General features: G+C 36.3%; 1 protein-coding gene across 1 annotated transcript in view; it reads left to right on the top strand.

Moving 5' to 3' along the window:
• The window catches only part of NBAS (NBAS subunit of NRZ tethering complex), a 160,851-nt gene that overhangs the window by 19,555 nt on the left and 121,212 nt on the right, over positions 1-20,084 (top strand). The window contains exons 12-21 of the mRNA XM_059468667.1: positions 667-795; positions 2,659-2,722; positions 3,975-4,168; positions 5,249-5,506; positions 6,299-6,424; positions 7,693-7,844; positions 8,603-8,737; positions 9,006-9,084; positions 9,799-9,900; positions 10,198-10,334. Of these exons, the coding sequence (XP_059324650.1) occupies positions 667-795; positions 2,659-2,722; positions 3,975-4,168; positions 5,249-5,506; positions 6,299-6,424; positions 7,693-7,844; positions 8,603-8,737; positions 9,006-9,084; positions 9,799-9,900; positions 10,198-10,334 (1,376 nt within the window). The remainder of the gene's footprint in view (positions 1-666; positions 796-2,658; positions 2,723-3,974; positions 4,169-5,248; positions 5,507-6,298; positions 6,425-7,692; positions 7,845-8,602; positions 8,738-9,005; positions 9,085-9,798; positions 9,901-10,197; positions 10,335-20,084) is intronic.

Below are 20,084 nucleotides of genomic sequence, written 5' to 3' on the forward strand. Positions count from 1 at the left end.
TGGATTTTGATTCAGTGTCCTGAAACGAACAGTGTTCTCCTCCAAGATCTCTTATTGTCTGATTTCTTGTATCCCTTTTTTTGCTTTCCTTTAATTTAAGAATTGGATTTGTAATAATACCAACCTATAAGTTTGCTCCCAAGGAGGAAGAGTTGTACTAAGCTGTGGTTTGGTCAGTCTTTCTTGAAGACTATTAAGGAGCAATCAGGACAAGAGAGTCAGAATAGTAGAAAACTGAGGCTGCTGGATGTTTTTTCTGTGCAGAGAACAACCTGTGCTTTTCCCTTCAAGCAGCTCTGCATTGCTGTCAGGGTGTTCTCTTAGGAATGCTGCACTTCCAGGTTTTATTTGCCATATAACAGCGTGATACAGAAGTTTACATTCCTAAAGATTTGTTCATGCTAAGATAGTGGTCTTCCTTTATGCAGGTTGTTTTTATTCTTCCATGTCGCAACTGATCTCTTACTTTTTTCTTTTAGAATAAGGGTTTTTTTGTTTGATTTTAATTTAAGGTATGTTAACTTTTCAGGGTGGAAGATTGTACAATTTTTTGTTTCTCTAAAAGAGAGGAAAAAAAATGTATTTGGAGGAATTTTTTGGGGTATTCCTTGGTGTATATTTTTATTATGTTTGTTTGTTTATTTGCTTGGATGCCATGTTCGGCAGGATGGAGTTTTCAAGATGAATCTTTCTCCTGATGGAGCTCTTTTGGCAGCTATTCATTTCTCAGGAAAACTGACGATCTGGTCTATTCCATCTCTCAGACAACAAGGAGAATGGGACCAAACTGCTCAGGTAAGAAGAATGTACATGTTTAGAAACTTGAATTATATATCTTACTCTGCTCCTCTAGAATTGTGTTTTTGTAGGAGTGAGAGGAGTTCAGGTAACTGTGTGTTAGCTACACACAAGCTTCCCAGTCAGCTCCATGTTTTTCAAGAGCCCTATACTTACATTTATTATAATCTTTCTATGTTACTCCCATGAACTGTGAACTTGAAAAATTAAGAAAAAGAACCAATCATGTTGCAATGAATTTTTCATGAGGCATTTTGGTACCAAGTAGGTAACACTGTTAGAATTAGACTACAACACCATTAGACTGAAATGCAGTTACAGAAGAGAAGTAGAGGCTAACATGGCTAAATTTGTTTCACTGGTTGAAACTAAATTCTGGATGTCTTAGTGTATTCTATTCCTCCCTCAAAATTTACCATACCTGGTTCCAGATGATGCTGTAGAATATTTTCTTAATCAGTTTGCTGTTAAGTCCGATGCTTTCTGCAGGAATTATTTGCAAAACTAAGTAGAGGAACTTTCATTAGGAATTTCTCAGACACTGGCAAACTTTTAGTGACTTGTGTGAATTAAAACACTGGAAATTTAAAGCTAATTAGTTTTCAAAGAAAAAAACCCCAACTTTATTTTAATGAGGAAATGCATTCTGAAAAGTGAAAAATCTGAAGTGAAGCACACTAGTATGTGAAGTGTTGTGATTTTCCTCCCATTAATTTCTTGACTAATAGTTAAAGAAAGGCTTTTCACTGGGAGTACTGTATGCTATGCTCTGAACCTGTGAGATATAAACCAATATACGTTCCAAGCAGGGTAAACAAATGGGATCGAAATGTAATTTCAAGCTTATTTAGAAAAGCATTTTCAAACAGCAACCAAAACAAACAAAACCTCGAAGAATTTCTGTTCTAGTGTTGAGATGAGTACTGTGTCTATAAATGCATATCTATTTATCTCTGTTTTTAATATATACTTCAGACAAATTTTGCTCAAGGATGCTTACAGTGAGTTGTATTTTTTCTTTGTTTTTAGTAATAATGAGTATGTATTCTGAAGGAGCATTCAGGACTTCATAATTCAGTGAGGGTGATATAAAGGAATATTTAGTGCTTGACTATTCTCAAAATTTTTTTATAGGTGAAACTGGTGTCCAAGTATAATGTGTATTTTCATAATATGTGTGAAATTAAATTAGACTGGCCTTATGTTTACTTTTAATTAGTAGACTCTCCTCTTTCTACTGAAAAATCAAGTCTGAAAAACACCTTCTGCTTTATCCAAATGTGCTTTAGTTATTTCAGCTTCCTGTACTTCCACTGTGTTGCACTTGGGGGCAGGATTTCTGTCACTGCTAAGTCACGTTTAAAATAACAGCACTGCAACCTAATTGTAAACCTTGTGGTGCCTCAGTTAATAATGCTGCTGCTTTTCTTGCACTAGTCTTCAAAGGGGCTTTATATTTCTGAAAACAGCTGGGGAAAATGCTTAGAGAACTGTGCTAGACTGTCACACAGGGCCACTACACAGACTCTCTTGGAGATTATTTTATGTGCCTGCAGTCCTGTGTATAGACATGAAAAGCAAACACTTGGCTTTTGATTGCTGGAGAGGAGAACCTTTATTTCTGAAATCTTTTGGGTATGATTACTGTTTAAAGCTGGTCAGGCCATGACTTGTGGTTTTGGTTTTTTCGTTTTTCCTTTTAATTGTTTGTGGAAAGGTACAATGGTGCTGCAGCAGTTGTATATTTATGCTTGAGAAGAGTTTGAATTTGTAGAGAGCATTTTAATTGAAAAATGAGTGGGTCAACTACAGAGTAAATAAATGGATCCTGTGTTACTTGCATGTCTTTTTTTTTTTTAGCCTGGCTATGATGAGCTTAACCCAGACTGGAGACTCTCTAGTGAAAAAAGAAAGAAAATAAAAGGTATGCAGTACAGTTAGATCATTATTTTATATCACTGTGGAGTTAAAAATAGTAATGCAAATACATGAGGACTGAAATAGCTGAATTAAATCTCAGTCAGGGTGCCAAAATTGCGTGATTTGAATTTGTAGCATGGTAGATCTAAATGACTGTCACAATAGGTTTTTTTTCAGATTCTCTTTTAGGAATGCTTATATAGCTATAAAAAAGTTGATATTTCAGTTAGCACAGGATTTCATTTTTTCTTCCTGTAAATGTCTAATAAATCTTGAAAGGTACTTTAATTAAAAGATACCAGTTAAAATTCTAAAAACAATTCTAAAGCAATTTCCTCTAACTGGATTTACCTCATCGCACTCTATTATTTTCTGAAAGCTCAGGCCAGTCTGAGCAGCCATTTAGCACCTGGTTATTGCATGGCTGTTCCAAGAGTGCAGAGATCAATAGCTATTCCATGATCCATTTGCTGCTGCTTATACACATCTATATTATTAAAAAATTCCTGCTTCTTTTTAATATTTTCTTTGGAGATTCTGTCTTCAGGTTAATTCATCTGACTTCATACGTAGGCACTGCTGGTTAAGCACTATTTAAAAAAGGAATAATCTGACCTGTTTGTTAGTGCTGTTTGGGAAAAGGTTGTTTTCATCAGAGAAGAGGGAAGTGACATGTGGGGGCGAGCAATATGATCCCACTCTCTGATGAGCCTTTTATCCCAATACCCAGTTACCATAATCAAGACAGTGACTGGAAATGCTATAGCTTCCATCCTCAGTCCTAGAAACTTTCTCGTTTACTTGGTTTTTTAGTTTAACATTCCTAACAACATTCTCTTGGAATATGTTGATATGTTTACTTGTCCTCAAAAGTACTGTAGCCTGTTCTGATTTTCACTATTAGGTTTGTTGTCATGTTGATGGCCTGATAGGTAATGAAGTAGATCTTTATCATAGATGAAAAATCTGTTAGTTTTCGTGCAAGTAAATCAGTTTACTGTGAATTTTTTCCAAATAATTTATATATATTATGTTTGTAATTGTGACTTTTTTTTTTGTTCTCAACAGCTTTATTTAATACAAATATGGTTTAGTAAAAGATAACTGATATAAAATACAGACTTAGTGAACCAAGGTTGCAAATATAACAATAAATATCTGTTAAATTAGACTGTATTTCTTCATAATGGCAGTCTCCTCTGTTCTTACCTGAGGTTTAACATTATCTTTCTTTATATGGTGCATTCTTATTTTAGATAAAGAGTCCTATTACCCATTGATAGATGTAAATTGGTGGGCAGATAATTCTGTCATCCTTGCTCGCTGCTCTGGTGCATTGACTGTGTCATCAGTCAAGACATTAAGGAACCTGCTGGGAAAGACTTGTGAATGGTTTGAGAGTTCTCCCCAGGTCACTTCAGCTCATGATGGAGGATTTCTAAGTCTGGAGGTGAGCAATGCATAAGCAGGTATCCTTGTGGATTGCAGTATAACAGTTTGCTCTTTTATATGTGATCCTTAGGTAGGGGGGTTAAAATAGAAGATGTTACTGCTAATAGGAAAAGTGATTCTTCTTCCTTATCTGTAGATGGGCATTGCAGGGGGGTTCTGAACTTGCTGCAGCTTAACTGTTCTAAGAAAAACTTGATCAAATAATAAATAACTTCTGGAGAGTAGAAGCAAAACTCCTGGAACGTTGAGTCTCAATGAGAGGAAACTTGCAACAGAAAAGAATTTGTGTTGACAGTAACCTTGCATTGTATGTTAGTGTTCTGAAGAGCATTGCAACCATCCCTCTTCCACTTTGAAATGCATGACTCATAAAGAAGGAGTGAACACGTTTCACTTAGACATACGGAACACAGTGAAGGCAGAGCCACATAAGAGATATATTTTTTTGTTTATTTTTAGTAGGATTCCAGAAGGGAGTAAAGGATAATAAAGTTAACCAGTAATTTTCTTTAAAACAGAGAAAATTACTCCTTTTTAAAGCTTATATTGAAATAGGTCTTAAACATCTTAATCAAAAGTTTAACATTAGAATCAGAAAATCTCAGTACAAAGCTTGTGTGTATGTTTTTGGAAAGTTGTATTGTTCTGGAAGTAATATGTACAGCTTGTGACTGGCATACCACAGCCTAAGGATGTAGTCTGAGATTGCATTGAATAGAAAACCTTGATTTGAACAGCTGAGAGTTGAAAACACTCCTGTATGCTGCAGGAAGCTATAGAAAGTGTGGAAAGCTGTCTCCACTGTTCTGCCTTATCTTGGCTGATGCAGGAGGTGTAGGGTAAAAGTAGGTTACTAAGAAGCCTTCACTTTGGTAGGTGAGGGATGAAACCTCACATCCAGGAGACAGATGCAGTCAGGGTTTGTGGAACAGGTTAAGCAACCTGAGAAACGAAGGGTTTTAAGGAGAGAGGGAGGAAGGATGTTGATTCTGTAATTTGAAGTGGAAGATGTACTCAGTTCTTACTAAACTAGTTAAGATGTGCTAGGTGGATGCTTCTTGTTCATGTTTTCTTGCAGTGTGAGGTGAAACTCGTTCCAAAAAGATTGCGCTTGGAGAGCAGGCCTGGTGATGAAGATGAGGGAGATGATGACTCAGACTCAGATGAGGAGACTTCTGCTAAGGACAGATACTTCAGCTACCTAAAGCAAGGCCTGTACTTTGTAACAGAAATGGAACGATTTGCTCCTCCACGGAAACGACCACGTACTATTACAAAGAATTTCCGCCTTGTCAGCTTAAGATCCACAACTCCAGAGGAACTGTACCAGAGAAAAGTGAGTCTGGAAGGAAAAGTAAAATCTCTTTTAATCAGCTTTATTTAGAAAGAGCTTTTTCTTTTAATTCCTGCTGTACTGACAAAAGGATTTAGGCACATATTTCTGAGAGTCTCTTAACTCTCAATGTGCTGTGTCACCTGATTAAAGGGATCCATTTTTAAAAATAGCAGTATGATAACTGAAATGATGTGATGTTTCCACTGGGAGTCATTGTGTAGCATTGGCTTGGCTAGTCTTGGACATGTACTCGTGTTTGCATGTAGTGCAAGACTTGGCATATATATTGAATGAAATCAGTTTCACTTGTTGTTGGCCCAGGAGTGGGTTAACTTACAGTCTTCTGTGAATGTTTTGCCTATTTTTTCAGATATATGTAACACATTAAGCCTCTGAGTCATTCTTACCAAACAGATACTGCTCTGTTTTTAGGGATCTTGGACAGACTGCTTTGTCTGTGCTATTCCAGTTGTTCTGCTGGTAAACCAGCCCACTCTGTAACTCTTACAGTTCCCAGGGAATGCTGCTGTCAGACTAAATATGATGTATAACTAATATAATGTTACCTAAATAACATGTTCCTTTTATTTGAGGGGAAAAAATCTTTGATTTTCCAGAGGTGTCCATCAGATCTGAATCTTACTTATCTATATCTTGAACCAGTCTCTTTCCTACCTGCTTATGCATACCCACAGTAATTATCCCTCTGCCTCTTTCAACACACAGAATTAACAATTCATTGTTCAATATGGAAAATCAGATGACTTTAATTTTCACGTGTTTGCTTTTTAGATTGATAATGAAGAATATGGGGAAGCTTTGTCTTTAGCTCAAACATATGGCCTTGATTCTGATCTTGTGTACCAAAGACAGTGGAGGAAGTCGGCTGTTAATGTCGCTTCAATTCAAGACTATTTGGTGCGTTTGTGTTTTGTGATTTTTTTTTTTTAAGGCTTTCTTATCAGACTGTCTGTGTTATCTTTACAGGAATGGAATTCTCAATTGTGTTCTAATTTATGCAATGTGAATTGGTGGCAGTTTGAAGAATTGCTCTGAAAATTCCATTTCATGTCATGTGTAAGAGAGCAGTTTAACTGAAGCCCTGATCTAGAAACCTTGGCAGCGAATGAAAGTCTTTTGGAATATTTTCTAACTTCTGTTAATAGCAACACGCTTCCTGTGTGTAATCTCTTCCCCCACATGCCGCAATAGATTATTGCCTGGCAGATGAAGAATAATAATTGGAAATATCAACTGTTTATACTTCAAGTTATTATAGAAAATAAATTGTGAAGGTGAAGTTGGTACAGTAGCTGTATCACAAAGTTTGAATAACAAAATTTACAGTGAACTCTGGAAACTGTAACTGATCTTTTCAGTAGAATTCAACATGGGGTTTTTTTGGCTTGGAAGAAAAACTGCTAACTCAGCAGAAAAATGGTGTTTAAGTTGTACAACCTCATGGTTGTGGTAAACTATTAGTAATAGAAATATACTATTACTATAGAACAGTAATATATAGTTCAGTATTAGAATAGCAGATAGAGTATGGTATTAGTAATACAGGTATATTAGCGTATATATAGTAGTATAGATAGGTATGTCAGTCTAGTATTACAAGAGATCAAGAGAAGTGTATTCTATATCTTTTCAAGTCAGATATTGACTAAATGTTAAAATTTAGCCATTCCGTATGTGATCTGTAATGTCAACCAAAGATCAGCAGATAAGGCAAATATATTGTGTAATTTGGGTGCCTGTTCTGTCACAGAATCTTAGTGAATGTGAAGAAAATGGTATTGAAAATTACTCTAGTGCTGTTGTGGAATTTATACACTTGGTGTATAAAACATGTATTTTACCCCCAAACCATCACATTGTATTTAGTGTAAAAAGGAGTAAAGTTAATTAGAAAGTGCACATAATTACTTCTGTTCCAGTTGTGGAAGTTCTCCTAAGTAATTTGATATTTCCATGCCCTTTTCTGCCACATATATATTCCCCGCTGAGGGGATTGTGTTTATTTTGTTCTCATCTCTTTTGTTGGTTTGCATTGTCAGTCACCAGGGGAGCTTGACATTTTCTTAAGAGGACGAAATACATGAGAAAACTTTATTGTAATCTCTGATTCTGTTGCTTTGGATTGGACTGCGTAACGTTGTGTCTGTTCTCTTGTTCTTGGACAGAGCAAAATCAAGAAACGTGCATGGGTTCTTCATGAGTGCTTGGAAAGAGTTCCAGAAAATGCAGATGCTGCTAAGAAGCTGCTTCAGTATGGCTTGAAAGGCACAGACTTGGAGGCTCTTGTGGCCATAGGAAAAGGAGAGGATGGTGGCAGGTTTGGGAAGAATATTTTTTTTGTTTGTTTTCTTTTTAAATAATGGTGTATAAAGTATTTTATGGTAATTTGGTAATTTTTTTTTTGTATCAACCACTAGTGAAAATATTGGGAAGCTTTTGTAGGACATAAAGAAAGGTCATGCTTTGACTCAGACTTATTCTATAGATGTCCATAAAGTACCTATATATTTTACCTATGTATGTATATAAAACACAGTGTTCATTGTAAATATATGCCCTGTAATTTCTTCATCAGAGGGAATTTCTGATGTCAATATTTTACTATGAGAATCTGTTTCTCTTGCTGCTTCTGAAAGCTGCAACTAATCCTATAAATGTGTTTGGTTATGTCTTAGTTGTATTGATCAAGCAGAAGCAAGACACAGTAGAGACAATTGTCCTCAGTGTTCAGTTTCTGGTGGTAGAAATAGAAAGAGGCTGTTCTTTGTGCAGTCTTCTATTGCCATTGTGTGCTGGAGAGCTGCTGCCAATCCAATTGCTGGCTGTGGAATTTAGAAACTTCTATCAATTTTGGATTTGGTTTGTTTTAGGGAGGGAGTGGAAACAGAAGTTGATGTCTCTTGTTGGCTTGGGAAGAATCCCTGCTTGTTTAAAACACAAAAATTCAGTATTTTTCTATAAATATGCAGATTTTTAGTCAAAACATAGACAAAAGGCTGTTTTAATATGTTTCTTCAAAAATGATTTAATTTCTTTTTTTCCCCCTTTGCTTAGATTGTTGATTTTGTCTTCCAGATTTATTTTACCAGGGGAAGTGGACATTGAAATTCCCTATGAAGACCTTCTGTCACCAGATGAAGAAAGGGATACTAGAAAGAAAAAGGAGACCAAAAAGTGTCAAGAACTGCTAGCATCAGTAAACTTCTCAAAGTAAATGAAATGTTAAGCCATGTTTTATTCAGAATTATAGGTTTATAATAACTACACAGTTGCAAGAACATAATTACTCATATATATTATTCCTGCTAGAAAAGTGGTATAAATTTTAATTGGCATTATATTGTGTCAAGTTCTCGGTTTAGTTAATTTCTTGATATATCCCAGTGCACAAAGTCATTAAAATGTGTAACCTTTGTCTTCATATGCCTGTGACATAAAATATTAATGGCAAATGTGAAAATTCCTGTTCTGAACACAGGCTGACCCTGGAACAGAAGGAGCTGTGCCGTAGCAGGCTGAAGCTGTTAACTTACCTTGATCGCCTTGAGACCTATGAGGTGAGTTCTTCTGAGTTCTCACACCCCAGGTGTTCCTGCAACTTTTGCAGCACCTCATCTTACCATTTTTTGTTATTTATTGTGGTATTAATGTTTATTGCCTTGTTGAAAGGCTATAAACTCCAGTCTATCACTGGAGAAAAGTAAGATGTTTTCTGTTTGAGTGACTGTTTCTCCTGCTTCACTGTTTCCAAAGGATGGCTTCTAGTCTTGAGAGGTGCAATTGGGCAAAAGCCTGCTTTGAGCATCCTGTGTCTGCAGGGAATTGAGTTATGCAAATACAGGGGATGTAGAGTTCAGGCACGGTTACTGTGATATCCCTGTCTGTCAAATTGACAAGTTCTGTGCAGGTTCTCTAACAAATCTTTTTCTTCCATGAGCTTACAAATGTGATAGTTTTTGGAATGTCAAACTGTATTTTACTAGGTTTTTAAATTTAAAGTTTGCAGTTGGTAATGCACACACTCCCATTTATGGCTTTTACCACATCCCTGTAATTAATGATGTCTAAACCTTAATTAAAATAAGGCAGAAAATGGTTTTAGCTTATCAATCAAAAATGCATCTGTTTTTTTCATACTGAAACAAAAAACCCAGCATACTTTTCAGCATATATCTCATACTTACTCATCCTAGGATAAAAAGATGTGTGGACTTTTTGATGCTTTTGTAAATCTTGTATAAAAAGCAGTCTTTTTTTTTTTTTTTTTGAAGGAAATCCTTGGAGGGCCTCATGCAGCTGAACATTACGATGGAGAATTCTTTAAGAAGTTCAGAAATCAGAATATTGTACTTTCAGCAAGAACTTACGCTCGGGTATTAATATTTATGTTGCTAGAATCCAGTGTTGTTTTGATATTGCTCTTTGCACTAAAGTGCTTTTTCCTCCTCCTTTTGAACTTGGTTGAATCTCAATGGAAATTTAAGAGGTAGTGTCTTTGATTTTAAATAAATGAATGCTGTGACCCTGACCTTGTTTTTTTGTTGCTAAAGAAAATTTTAAAATGAACTGTTTGTTGTATGACCTAAACTTTCTTGCTCATTTTCATTACATTGCTCTATTTTCAGTCTAAATCAGTCTTAAGCTCTGCAACTTACTGTTCTGTTCTTTAGGAAAGCAATGTGAGAGCCCTGGAAATTTTGTTCACTTTCCATGGATCAGCTTTACTTCCACACAGACAGGCGATTCTCTCCAATTTCCCAGAGACCACTTCGCCACACGAGTATGCTTTGCTGTTACCTGAAGCTTGGTAAGGCTGCATTGATAGATACTAACTCAAAGGGAGAAGATTTTTAGATTAATACATAAATTAGTTTCCCTGTATGGCACTCTGTTATTGGTTATTATCTGGAATCAAGAGAGCAGCTTTGTCTGTATGGGTTTTGAGTTTACCAGTCATCGTTTTCAGCTTTACTTTGTGCCCTTTGTGGAATCCTTTTGGTCGTTAACAGGAAAGTTGGGATCTAGAGGTTCTTTACTCCATTACATATCTAAGAGGGAACATGGACTTGTCTGACCTGAAACTGCCCAGATTTTCACCTGTGTAGTACTGGTCTTTAATTGGCTTGTGGTAACAGCCACTGTTAGGAAAGGAATAATACAAATGTTTAGGTCCCTGGAAGCAAATGCATTTTTCTGGATTTGTTTTGTGAAGTAATTTAACACTTAAGCAGTCAGTAACTTCAGAAACATTAATCTTATTGGTACTAATTCTTCTGTAACTTGGTAAGGTAGAATTTTGAAAAGCTTCAAATACAGACTTTCCTACTGTTTCATTTCAGCATAAAAGCTTATTTTATTGTAAATTTTATTTTTCTAAGAGAGTCTTCCTTGAACATCATAATTAAGTTCTTCATATTAATTAGAAGAATTTTTTGCTTTTAGAGTGTTTCTTTTCAACTCTTCAATTATGATATTAGTTTTGAAGCAAATTGTTCAGTGCTCATAAAGAGATGGACAGATTTCATTATTTGGTACTTTACAATAGGACTTTGAAGCCTTACTTAAAGAGGGAAAGTTTCTAGAGAAGCTAATAGAATTTTTTTGACATTATTATAGTCAAACTTTCCACTTCAAGGTTTTGCCAGTCCCATTTGGGCAATTCTTCTTTTACAATAGGGTTTTTCAATTCATTCCCCTGAAACTTTTCCTAACTCAAAATACTTACCAGTTTTGTTGTCTCTGAAGAGAAAGAACAGTCTTTATTTCATGATAGCTAATGCTTCCCTTTTTATTTGTTGGTAGTATTAGGAACACATTTAGTGATTTAATTAAGGTATGAAAACACTTGTTTTATCCTTTTCTTTAAAGTACAAGTTATGACCATGAAGAGAAATTATTGAAGTGTTTATAAATTGGTAAAACATATTCAGTTTTTCTCTTTTTTTAAGGTTTGGAGTGTGACACACAGGGAAGAATGGTCATCTTAAATGTGGTTACGGTCCATTGTTGGTCATAAATAGGGTCCTTGCGTTTCTGAAGGGTTATTTGTTCTTGGTTTTGTTGTTTTTCTTTTTGTTTTTATAATTTTTTTTACTTTGTTGTTCTGTTTGTTTACAAAACTGACTTATGTGCCAAGAGACAAGATGACAGCTAAAATAAAACATTTCACCAGTGATCTAGTAGTAAAGATGGGAAGTTATGGGGTAAGAACTTAGTTTTGTCTGCTATTGAAAAATGAAAGTATATATTTTGAATTTTTATTCTCATAGCAGACAGAACTTTCCAGTGCTAGGATCAGGTATGTGCAGGTTCACACTTTTTATCCTCCAGATTGCAGAATAGACAATACTGTGTGTCTTTTGAAGTTTTTGTCTTTGGACAACTACAAAATGAAGATGAGATTAACACAAATCCCATACACTTATAAAACCAAAAATACACTGTATATTTGATATAAGCTTTTCCTAAAACTGTTTCTCTGCTACAAAACTGATTGCTCATAATGTTGTTAAATATACTCCCTAAATCAATACTTTAGTTATATGATTAAATATGTACTGATGGCAGTGTCTATCAATGAGACCAATATACTAATGAAATAGATTTAAGTTGTAGACAGTGAAATTTTCTTACTATTTTAAGGAGGCTTCTGGCAATTCTTGTGTCATATGAATTGAAGAGAATTGAAGTTCCTGGTAATTTTTTTGTGACTTTATTGTCCTTGTCTCTTTGGTGGTTGTTTTTTAGGGAATTTATTAGGATGGTAAAATTGCTGACATTCTGTAGATAGGGGCTCTCTAGCTTATGTAGCTTGTAGATACAGGCATCTCAGGACAAGCAGTGAATCAATGTTGATGAACTTTGACTTTAGGCAAATAGATTCTGAATCAGGAAAGGACTGTCTGGTTTTCCTTTTGAAATTTCACACTGTTGCACTTGGGAAATAGGGGGTTATCCTTCAGGAGCTTTTTACCTCTTAGTTGCAAAAAAGGCTGCTCTCCAGTGATTTCTCTTAGATCCTTGTTTTTTCTGAAAATTTTCAGTCGCAGTATTTGTACCAGTAGATTTCAGTAGGGTATTTGGTGCATGTGATGAGACCACTGGCACAGGTCAGCTGATGGCATTGCCTGGTCAGGAGTGCAGCCTGATCCAGTGGCCTTGCTTAAAGAGCACCTTGTTCATGCCTTGTTGATGCCTTTGTTGCTCAGTTTCCTGCAGCTCAGACCCCTGCTGATCAGAAACGGTTTTGGTGGAGGTGTCTTCTGCATCTTCCTCTATGGCTCTGTGTGTGTTTGCGTGTGTAGGATGAAGTTCTGTTTTGAATTTACCATATTGTTGTGTCTGTGTATGCTGCACACTTAGAACAATAAGGGGGTTGATTCCCAGCTGGAGCTCTGTGAGGTGACACTCATCCCTATGGGAATTCACTGCATTGCTCTATGCTCACTTAGTTCTTCCATCTCAAGGGAAATCTGGCAGAGGAGAAACATGAGATTGTGTAGCAGGTGCTGCCTTGTTAGTGCATGGAACAGATGAAGTGAGTAAACAGGCACCTCCATCTACAGCCCAGGGTAAGAGCACTGAAACAGTTGCTTGCTGTGCACCTCCACCAACATGAATACACATTCAAGTGCTTTATATGATGAACTTCCTGACTAGTAAGAAATGTTTTTGTGAAGGTTGTGTTACAACTGTTCATCTGTGTCCTTCAGTTCACCTGCCAGCTCTAAATTCTAAGTACCTGCTGAAAGAAAGGTTCCTTTGGTTAGTGCATTCTGTAGGCATAAAGTAGGTGTTTTTCTTGTACTTGGACATGTAATTTACATCAGGATGGCATTTAAAGGGCAGTGTCACAAAAATTTGAGATCTTGTCAGTCAAGGAAGAGCTGGCATAACAAATGGAGGAAAAAAGTAGATTTTTTTTCTCTTTTGTGACAGGTTATTAGGAAATACATATATTTTTTTCCTGTATCTGCTTGTAAAAAGTCTCAAATAGTAGATATACTTTTGTTTCTCATTTTTGGCACATATTTTATAGCTTAGCATCTTTTGGGGTTACTCAGAAGAGTTCAGGAGTTCTGTGTCTAAGCAGGGAATTTATTTATTCATGAGACTTCTGCAAAAGTCTGTGATTTAAGTAAGCTCAACAGCTCCCTAGTTGAGAAGGAATCTGAAATAAAAAGACACATTGGTGGCTGTAAATGGTATTGGTTTCAAATTGGTATTGTGATAGATGAACATTACTAAGTAATGTGTTTTTGCAGAATTCGGATTGTAGTGTTTTCCTACTCTTTTCATATTATTTCTCAGCTTCTTTTATGTTGATGGCTCCTGTATCTCTGCTGTCTCTTATTGAGATTCATGCTCCTTCTCAAAGAGCCATCAGATGCACAGACTACATCTGTTAAGACAACTAGAATGAAGGTGGTAAAAGTTCAGGCATTCAAAGGAGCTGATAGCTCTTTTTAATCTCTGTTTTAATAGCTATAGCTAGTGTTCTTAGTCTGTAGTTAAGACTGTTGCCCTGAGGTTTTTAAATGTGATCTAGGAAAACAGTGTTTTACTGCCATTATAAATATGTAACCAGAGTATTTTTCCATTTTTAAAAGTTTCTTATCCTTTGTACTAGGCCGAACTGCTGTATTATAACATTACTGCTCACATTTTCAACTCACAGAAGTCTGGAACTTCAAATGTGTGGTTCCCTCAGCAGCCATAAGTCTGCTATATTGCACATTATGCTATAGTAAAAATCTTCCCCCTAAGATAGCATTTTTTAATGTTTCTGTGTTTTTGCTTTTTAACTTTTTCAAATACCGGTGTTCGGTTGTGACATAAAGTGAATTTTTACCAGAGAGTGCTGGATGAACTCCATTTGCCTGATGAACTGGGATAGGAATGTGGAAGTATCTCCTAAAAACTTAGTGAAGGTTTTAAAACCTGAAAATTTCCATGTAGTTGACTTTCATCTATGAATGAGTAAGTACTACTAAGAGTTCATAAGCAGTTGACTTTGCCTTTTCCATAATGATATCTTCTCCTGAACTAGGTTCTTAGTTATTGCCTGTGGCACTGTAGCTTCAATAAAGCTCTTAGAGGTTCATCTCTTCCCTTCCTTATATGTGCATGTAAATAGATTTGATAATGGAATGTCTGTGGAACTGTCTAATATATAGTCCCCTCTTTTTCATATTATTTTTTTTTCTTGTGAAGCTAAACTTTTGGTTTTAGTGTAATTCAGAGGTGTTCATGTTAAAAGAATTAATCTCATGGTTAGTTCCCTTTTTGAATTTGCTTGAATTGATTTGTATAGTGCTACAGTGAAAATAATAAGGGCCTGTGTTTTATATGCATGTCTTTTATCTTTGCACTAATAGGAAGAAAAAAACAGTTCAGAGGAAGAAATGTAGTTAATTTCAATGATGTATTTGGTAGAAAAAAACAGCAAATCTTACCTTCTACTATGAAGTAGAAAAAATAATTTTTTGAGAGAAAGATTAACTTGTCATGATGACACTCATGCTTTTGTCTGGATTGACTTCTGGTAGGAGCAGGGAAGGTTCTTGTCCATGTAAAAATGAAGCAGTGATTTGGAGGAAGAGAGGCTCCTCTGCAAGCTGCTTGTGTGTGAATCTGTGATAACAACAGGAATAGCTCATTTATAGCCAGGAGGCTGCTGCAGACTGTGAGCTGGTGAAAGTACCATAGATGTTGGTTGTGAGGAGCTTTTGAAGAAGAGAATGAGAACTTGAAGCCATGAGGGAGATGTGGAGAACATGAACTGTCAGGGAGGAAGGAGGGAGGTTTCACAGAACCTGCTGTTCTGGAGCTGAGGTGTCATTTAGCTGAGAGAGCCGAGTATGTTCAGCATGGAGGAGGTTTCAGACAGGCCAGTAGCAGCCTTCACATAACTTCCTGTAGCATGTGAGTTGAACTGTGGCTGTTTATCCACAGAACATTGACAGGATTTCCTTTGTATTTCTGGCTAGTTAATGCTGGACATATTCTGACTTCATCTACCATGTGTGTCTCTTGCCTGCATAGTCCTGAACTGGGGTTTGGCTTGCCTTGTCCAATCTTCTGGTGAGGTGTACCACTGCTGTTGTCTCATCTGTTCATTGTTCTTTTACAGGGTTTAGAATAAAATTTCTCCCAGGAACATTCATTATGCTTTATAAATGTACACTTCTGAAGTAGTATTTCATGATTTGGTGGCAGACAGCTTTGATCTTACTTGGAGTTCAGCTTTGTCTTTAAAATAACTTTCAAAAAATCAAAATGGGCTATTGCCTTACAATTTTAATTGTATGCATGAAGAAAAAAACCACAGTGAGTTTCTGAACTGTGCTTGTGTGGTGTTAGCTGACTTTTCTGATGTTTAGATTATTCATTCTAGGTTGTTTAGGAGTGAAGAAAGTTTCCCTCTCCCCAGATTTTATTAGAGGTTAGCCACATCGTTAAAACATAGCTTGATTTGTTTATATGAAATCAGTTACAACTTTCTCCTCTGGTGGCAGAGCTGCTTCAGAAGGCCTGAAGTAGTCACTACAGTGTGCATGGCAGGGATTCTGAAGGTTAGCTAACTGTGGCGGGCAAAAGCTGTGGGATACCTTTTCCACTGGTTTATGCAGACCAGCTTTCCCAAAATGCAGGATGTTTTAGGCAGCAGCTGCACTTCAGTCTTGATAAATTTGTCACACCCTATGGGTATTTCTGGAAAATGAAGCACTTCTCTCTCTCTGCTCACCACTTCTGTATCTGGTAGTATATTGAGCAGTTGGAAACCTAAAAATACATATAATCAGTTCTGTAGTTACATTTACTAATTCATTGTTCAAATTCTATAATGAAAGAGGAGAATGCTTTCATCCACTATGAACAATGCAATACATATCCCAGCTGTTTGAGACTGTATATCTTGGATGCATTTCTTATATTTCATCCTCAACTATGGAATAATTGTGACATAACAAAACTGTTTTAGAGATATAAGAATTGCAGAGCAACAGAAAGTGGCGTTGATTTCCCCATTGCTATCTGAGAAGATACAGCCTTTGGACTAAAGAGTTTCTAAATTAAAGGAAAATAGAATATTTTAGTTATTTTATATATATAACACACAGGCTTCCAAATGAGGAATAAACGAGTGTTTCAAACTATTTTTCAGACAGGGAGACATGATTAAAAAAAGACAGCAAAGGTTTATCTACTTCCAAAATGTCCCAAACCTACTTCTAAAAACATCAATGTCTTTCACCAAAAAGATACTGTTTCATAAATGTTTTGGGGCAAGTTGCACTATGCATTCAATGTGGATGAGTTTACAAGGGAAAAGATTTAAAGAAAAAATACTCTGAATTTTCAACTTGAAGAGTCCTGGAGACAGGCCTGTTCTATGAAATGCTTAAAAGGGAAAAAAAAAGCAAACCCACACAGCTGGTATTGGTAATTGAGTGAATTGGAATCTGACCTTAAAACTGAGTTAGACCTTCCTCTTTTGAAAGCCTGTCCTTGGAGAGAAAATAATCTTCCGGATTCAATAAATGCAGTTGGTATGATACAGAAACTACAATAGCAGGAACTTCTTTTGTCAAAGAAAAGAATGGGAAGGATTGCCAAGCCAACATAAGCAATAGAGTGAAAAGAGCAATACAGGAAAAGTCAGCTCTTTTTGAAGAAGCAGAGCTGAATACCTCCATAATCAGTCAATTTACTGGATTTCAATCATATTTATTCTGCTGTTGAAAAGAGAGAAGGTTAGAAGGTGGGGGAGAAGCAGTGGCTCAGGAAAAATAAAAAATACCTCACAGCCATGCTAATATTTGCATACAATTATAGTATGGCACAGCTGATAGTTTTGTTTGTTGGGAGAGAAGGCCACCTGCCTTGGTGACTGCAGTGGTCTGTCAGCAGCCATGTCTGGAATTCCAGGTGCACATGTCTCTGACCTCTGTGGGGTTTCAGGTACAAGAACAAACCTGCAGAGTTGTGTAGCACCAGGAGAATGAGCTCTGGATCCAGTGCACAATGCATAAACAGCAGGCTGGCTGTGCATTCACACCTCAGCCCTGCTAGATCTCTCTCTGGGGTGCAGGGCATGTGTGGAGGTTCTGATGTGCCCCCATTCAGCTGCATTTGCTGTACAGGTGTTGTACACAAAGCATTGTAGAAAAATGTGAGTTCCGCCTCTTTTCAGATACATGTTCAAACTTCTGTACCGTTTTGTTTCTTCTGTATGCGTGAATTTTCAGACTGCAATGGTATTTTGACACCTGAAGACTTTTTCAACTGACTTGCTTCCTTTTTAACAACTATTCCAGAGTTTTGTTGCTCTCTGTTTCTGCATGAGTCACTGAAATAACTGAGAATAGAAATCCAAGGGAAAAAAACTAGTCTGTGCTAAAGCATAAGTATCAGTTAAGAACAAACCTTTTGGTAAATGTTGAGATAAATATAGCATTCTAATCTTTGCCTTTATAGAGGGCTTAGGTACAGGGATGTCTCATCCTTTGTTTGTGTCAAGACTGGTTTGTTCCAGTCCTTGTATGTAATTTCAAATACAGGAGTTTTTATTAACTCTTCAGAATGAGGAGAGATAGTCAGGACAGTTGGACACAGTCATGTAGGGGGCAAGAGGAAATTATATATTTTATTAGTATTGTTGAGAAGGTGAATGGAGATAGGAGTCATCTCTGAGTGCTCTGGGTTCTGCTAGGGTTTTTTGTGTGTGTTCTGAGCTCACCAAGAAACTTACATGTTAGAAGTAACTTTGCATAAATGCTGATTTATACTAGGATAAAAAATCTAAATATCTTGCAGCTGTATCTTTATTGGTGGTGTTTTCTTTAAGCATTTAGAGAAGATGGTTTCTGAATGCTGCTTGACTCTTAGTGAGAAGTTAAAAGTCTGAAATTCCTCTCCCAACTTACTCCAGTGGTGAACCTGAATACTTTTAAAAAGGCAAATGGAGCCAGAGCAGAAAATACTTTAAAAAGTATTTTCCATGGCTTATTCATACACCTGACTTAAAATATTTAACTCTTAACTTTTTCTGCTGTGAGAAAGGGGAAAAAGATAGAGGTAGACATTTTGTAGTCAAGTTTGCACTGCATTTCATTTCTTCACCATGAAATGAAAAATCTTTTCCTCTTTAGTGTTTCACAGTGAGGTCTTTTAATAAGCTTTTATGAAAGACTTCTGAAGTATTCGTTTAGCATTTCAGGAATTGAGGTGTCTGGACAACTGTGGGGTTCAGTCCCGAAAAACCTTATGCTGAAACATAGGTAGACTTGACCAGAAGGCAAATGGCCAACAGTAGTTTTCAGGAGAGGAAAATAGGTACAGGCAAACACACTGCAACATTTACTTGAAGTTTCTCAAGTGAGAAATAACATACTTCCATAAAATATGGCTCAGATATCCTCAGCTAGATATTTTCTAGATGTGAACTTTCATGAGATTTTATTCCAGTACAGTATTCAAATACATGGTGGTTTATCTTCTATGCCATGCAGCAGGTAGTTAGCAGCTCAGCTACATATTGTGTAAAACAGCATCTGCTGTTTATTGTAAATGAGGCCCAGTCTCATCAGGATTTACAGTATTGTAGGAAGTAAGTACAGTGAAATATCATTGCCTATTTAAGTGAAATGATAACATGAACAACATGGAATCAGTCTTGACATATTGTTTCTTTCTTCTAGGATTCTTCACTCTGCTCTGGCATTTAGAAAAGGGACATCATACACTTCTTGCCTCTAGTCATTCATATTGCTTGTCTCTGTACTTTTCACCTTTATTTTTATTGCACTCTTTTGAGAAAACAGCCAGAGAGTTGCACATTGCTTTGTCCCTTGATGGATTTTGGAGTTGCAGAGAAAGGGGAAAGGAAAGCAACTTTCACAGAGGGCAAAGCCTGGGAACCTGAATTGAGTGAGATCTTCCTTAACTGTTTTTTTTTTTTTTTAAGCAGTAAACCTTCAGCTTCAGTTGACATTATAAACCTGGGATGTTAGGGAAGTTATTTTTAATGTAGTCTTTATGTAATTAATGACTTCTGCTCTTCGGAAAGGATTCTGTTTTAAAGTCTATTGAAAAAAATATTTTAAATAGTTGGTATTTAAGGGCAAACCCAAGTGGCTTTTGTGTTATAGAAAAGGGGAAGGATGGGATAGGAAAGAAAGTATAAATGTTTAGCTGGGAAGAGCAAAATGCAAATTATTTTCTGAAAATATTAGGGATATGGAGTAGTTGCATGTCTGTAAAAAGAAGCATTTGCTAAGAACTGTTAACTTTAGGCCGAGGTGAGTAACACTTGCATGAAAATTAAACTTTTTAGTCTCTAATACATGTATGTCAGAGTGAGTAAAATAACTCAACTATGTTATAAATAATTGGAGGTTAGAAATGTGTAATTTGTATTATTACATAACCCAGTTAAAAATATGCAAGTTTTGCCAAATTTAGTGGTAAGCCTTTTATGCTACTGAATCTGTAAAGAAATGACTTCTTATTTGGAACTATATGTCCTGGATGGAACTTGCCTAGATGTGGATGT

The sequence above is a fragment of the Ammospiza nelsoni genome, chromosome 3 (genome assembly GCF_027579445.1).
Source record: "Ammospiza nelsoni isolate bAmmNel1 chromosome 3, bAmmNel1.pri, whole genome shotgun sequence".
In the NCBI taxonomy this organism is placed as follows: Eukaryota; Metazoa; Chordata; class Aves; order Passeriformes; family Passerellidae; genus Ammospiza; species Ammospiza nelsoni.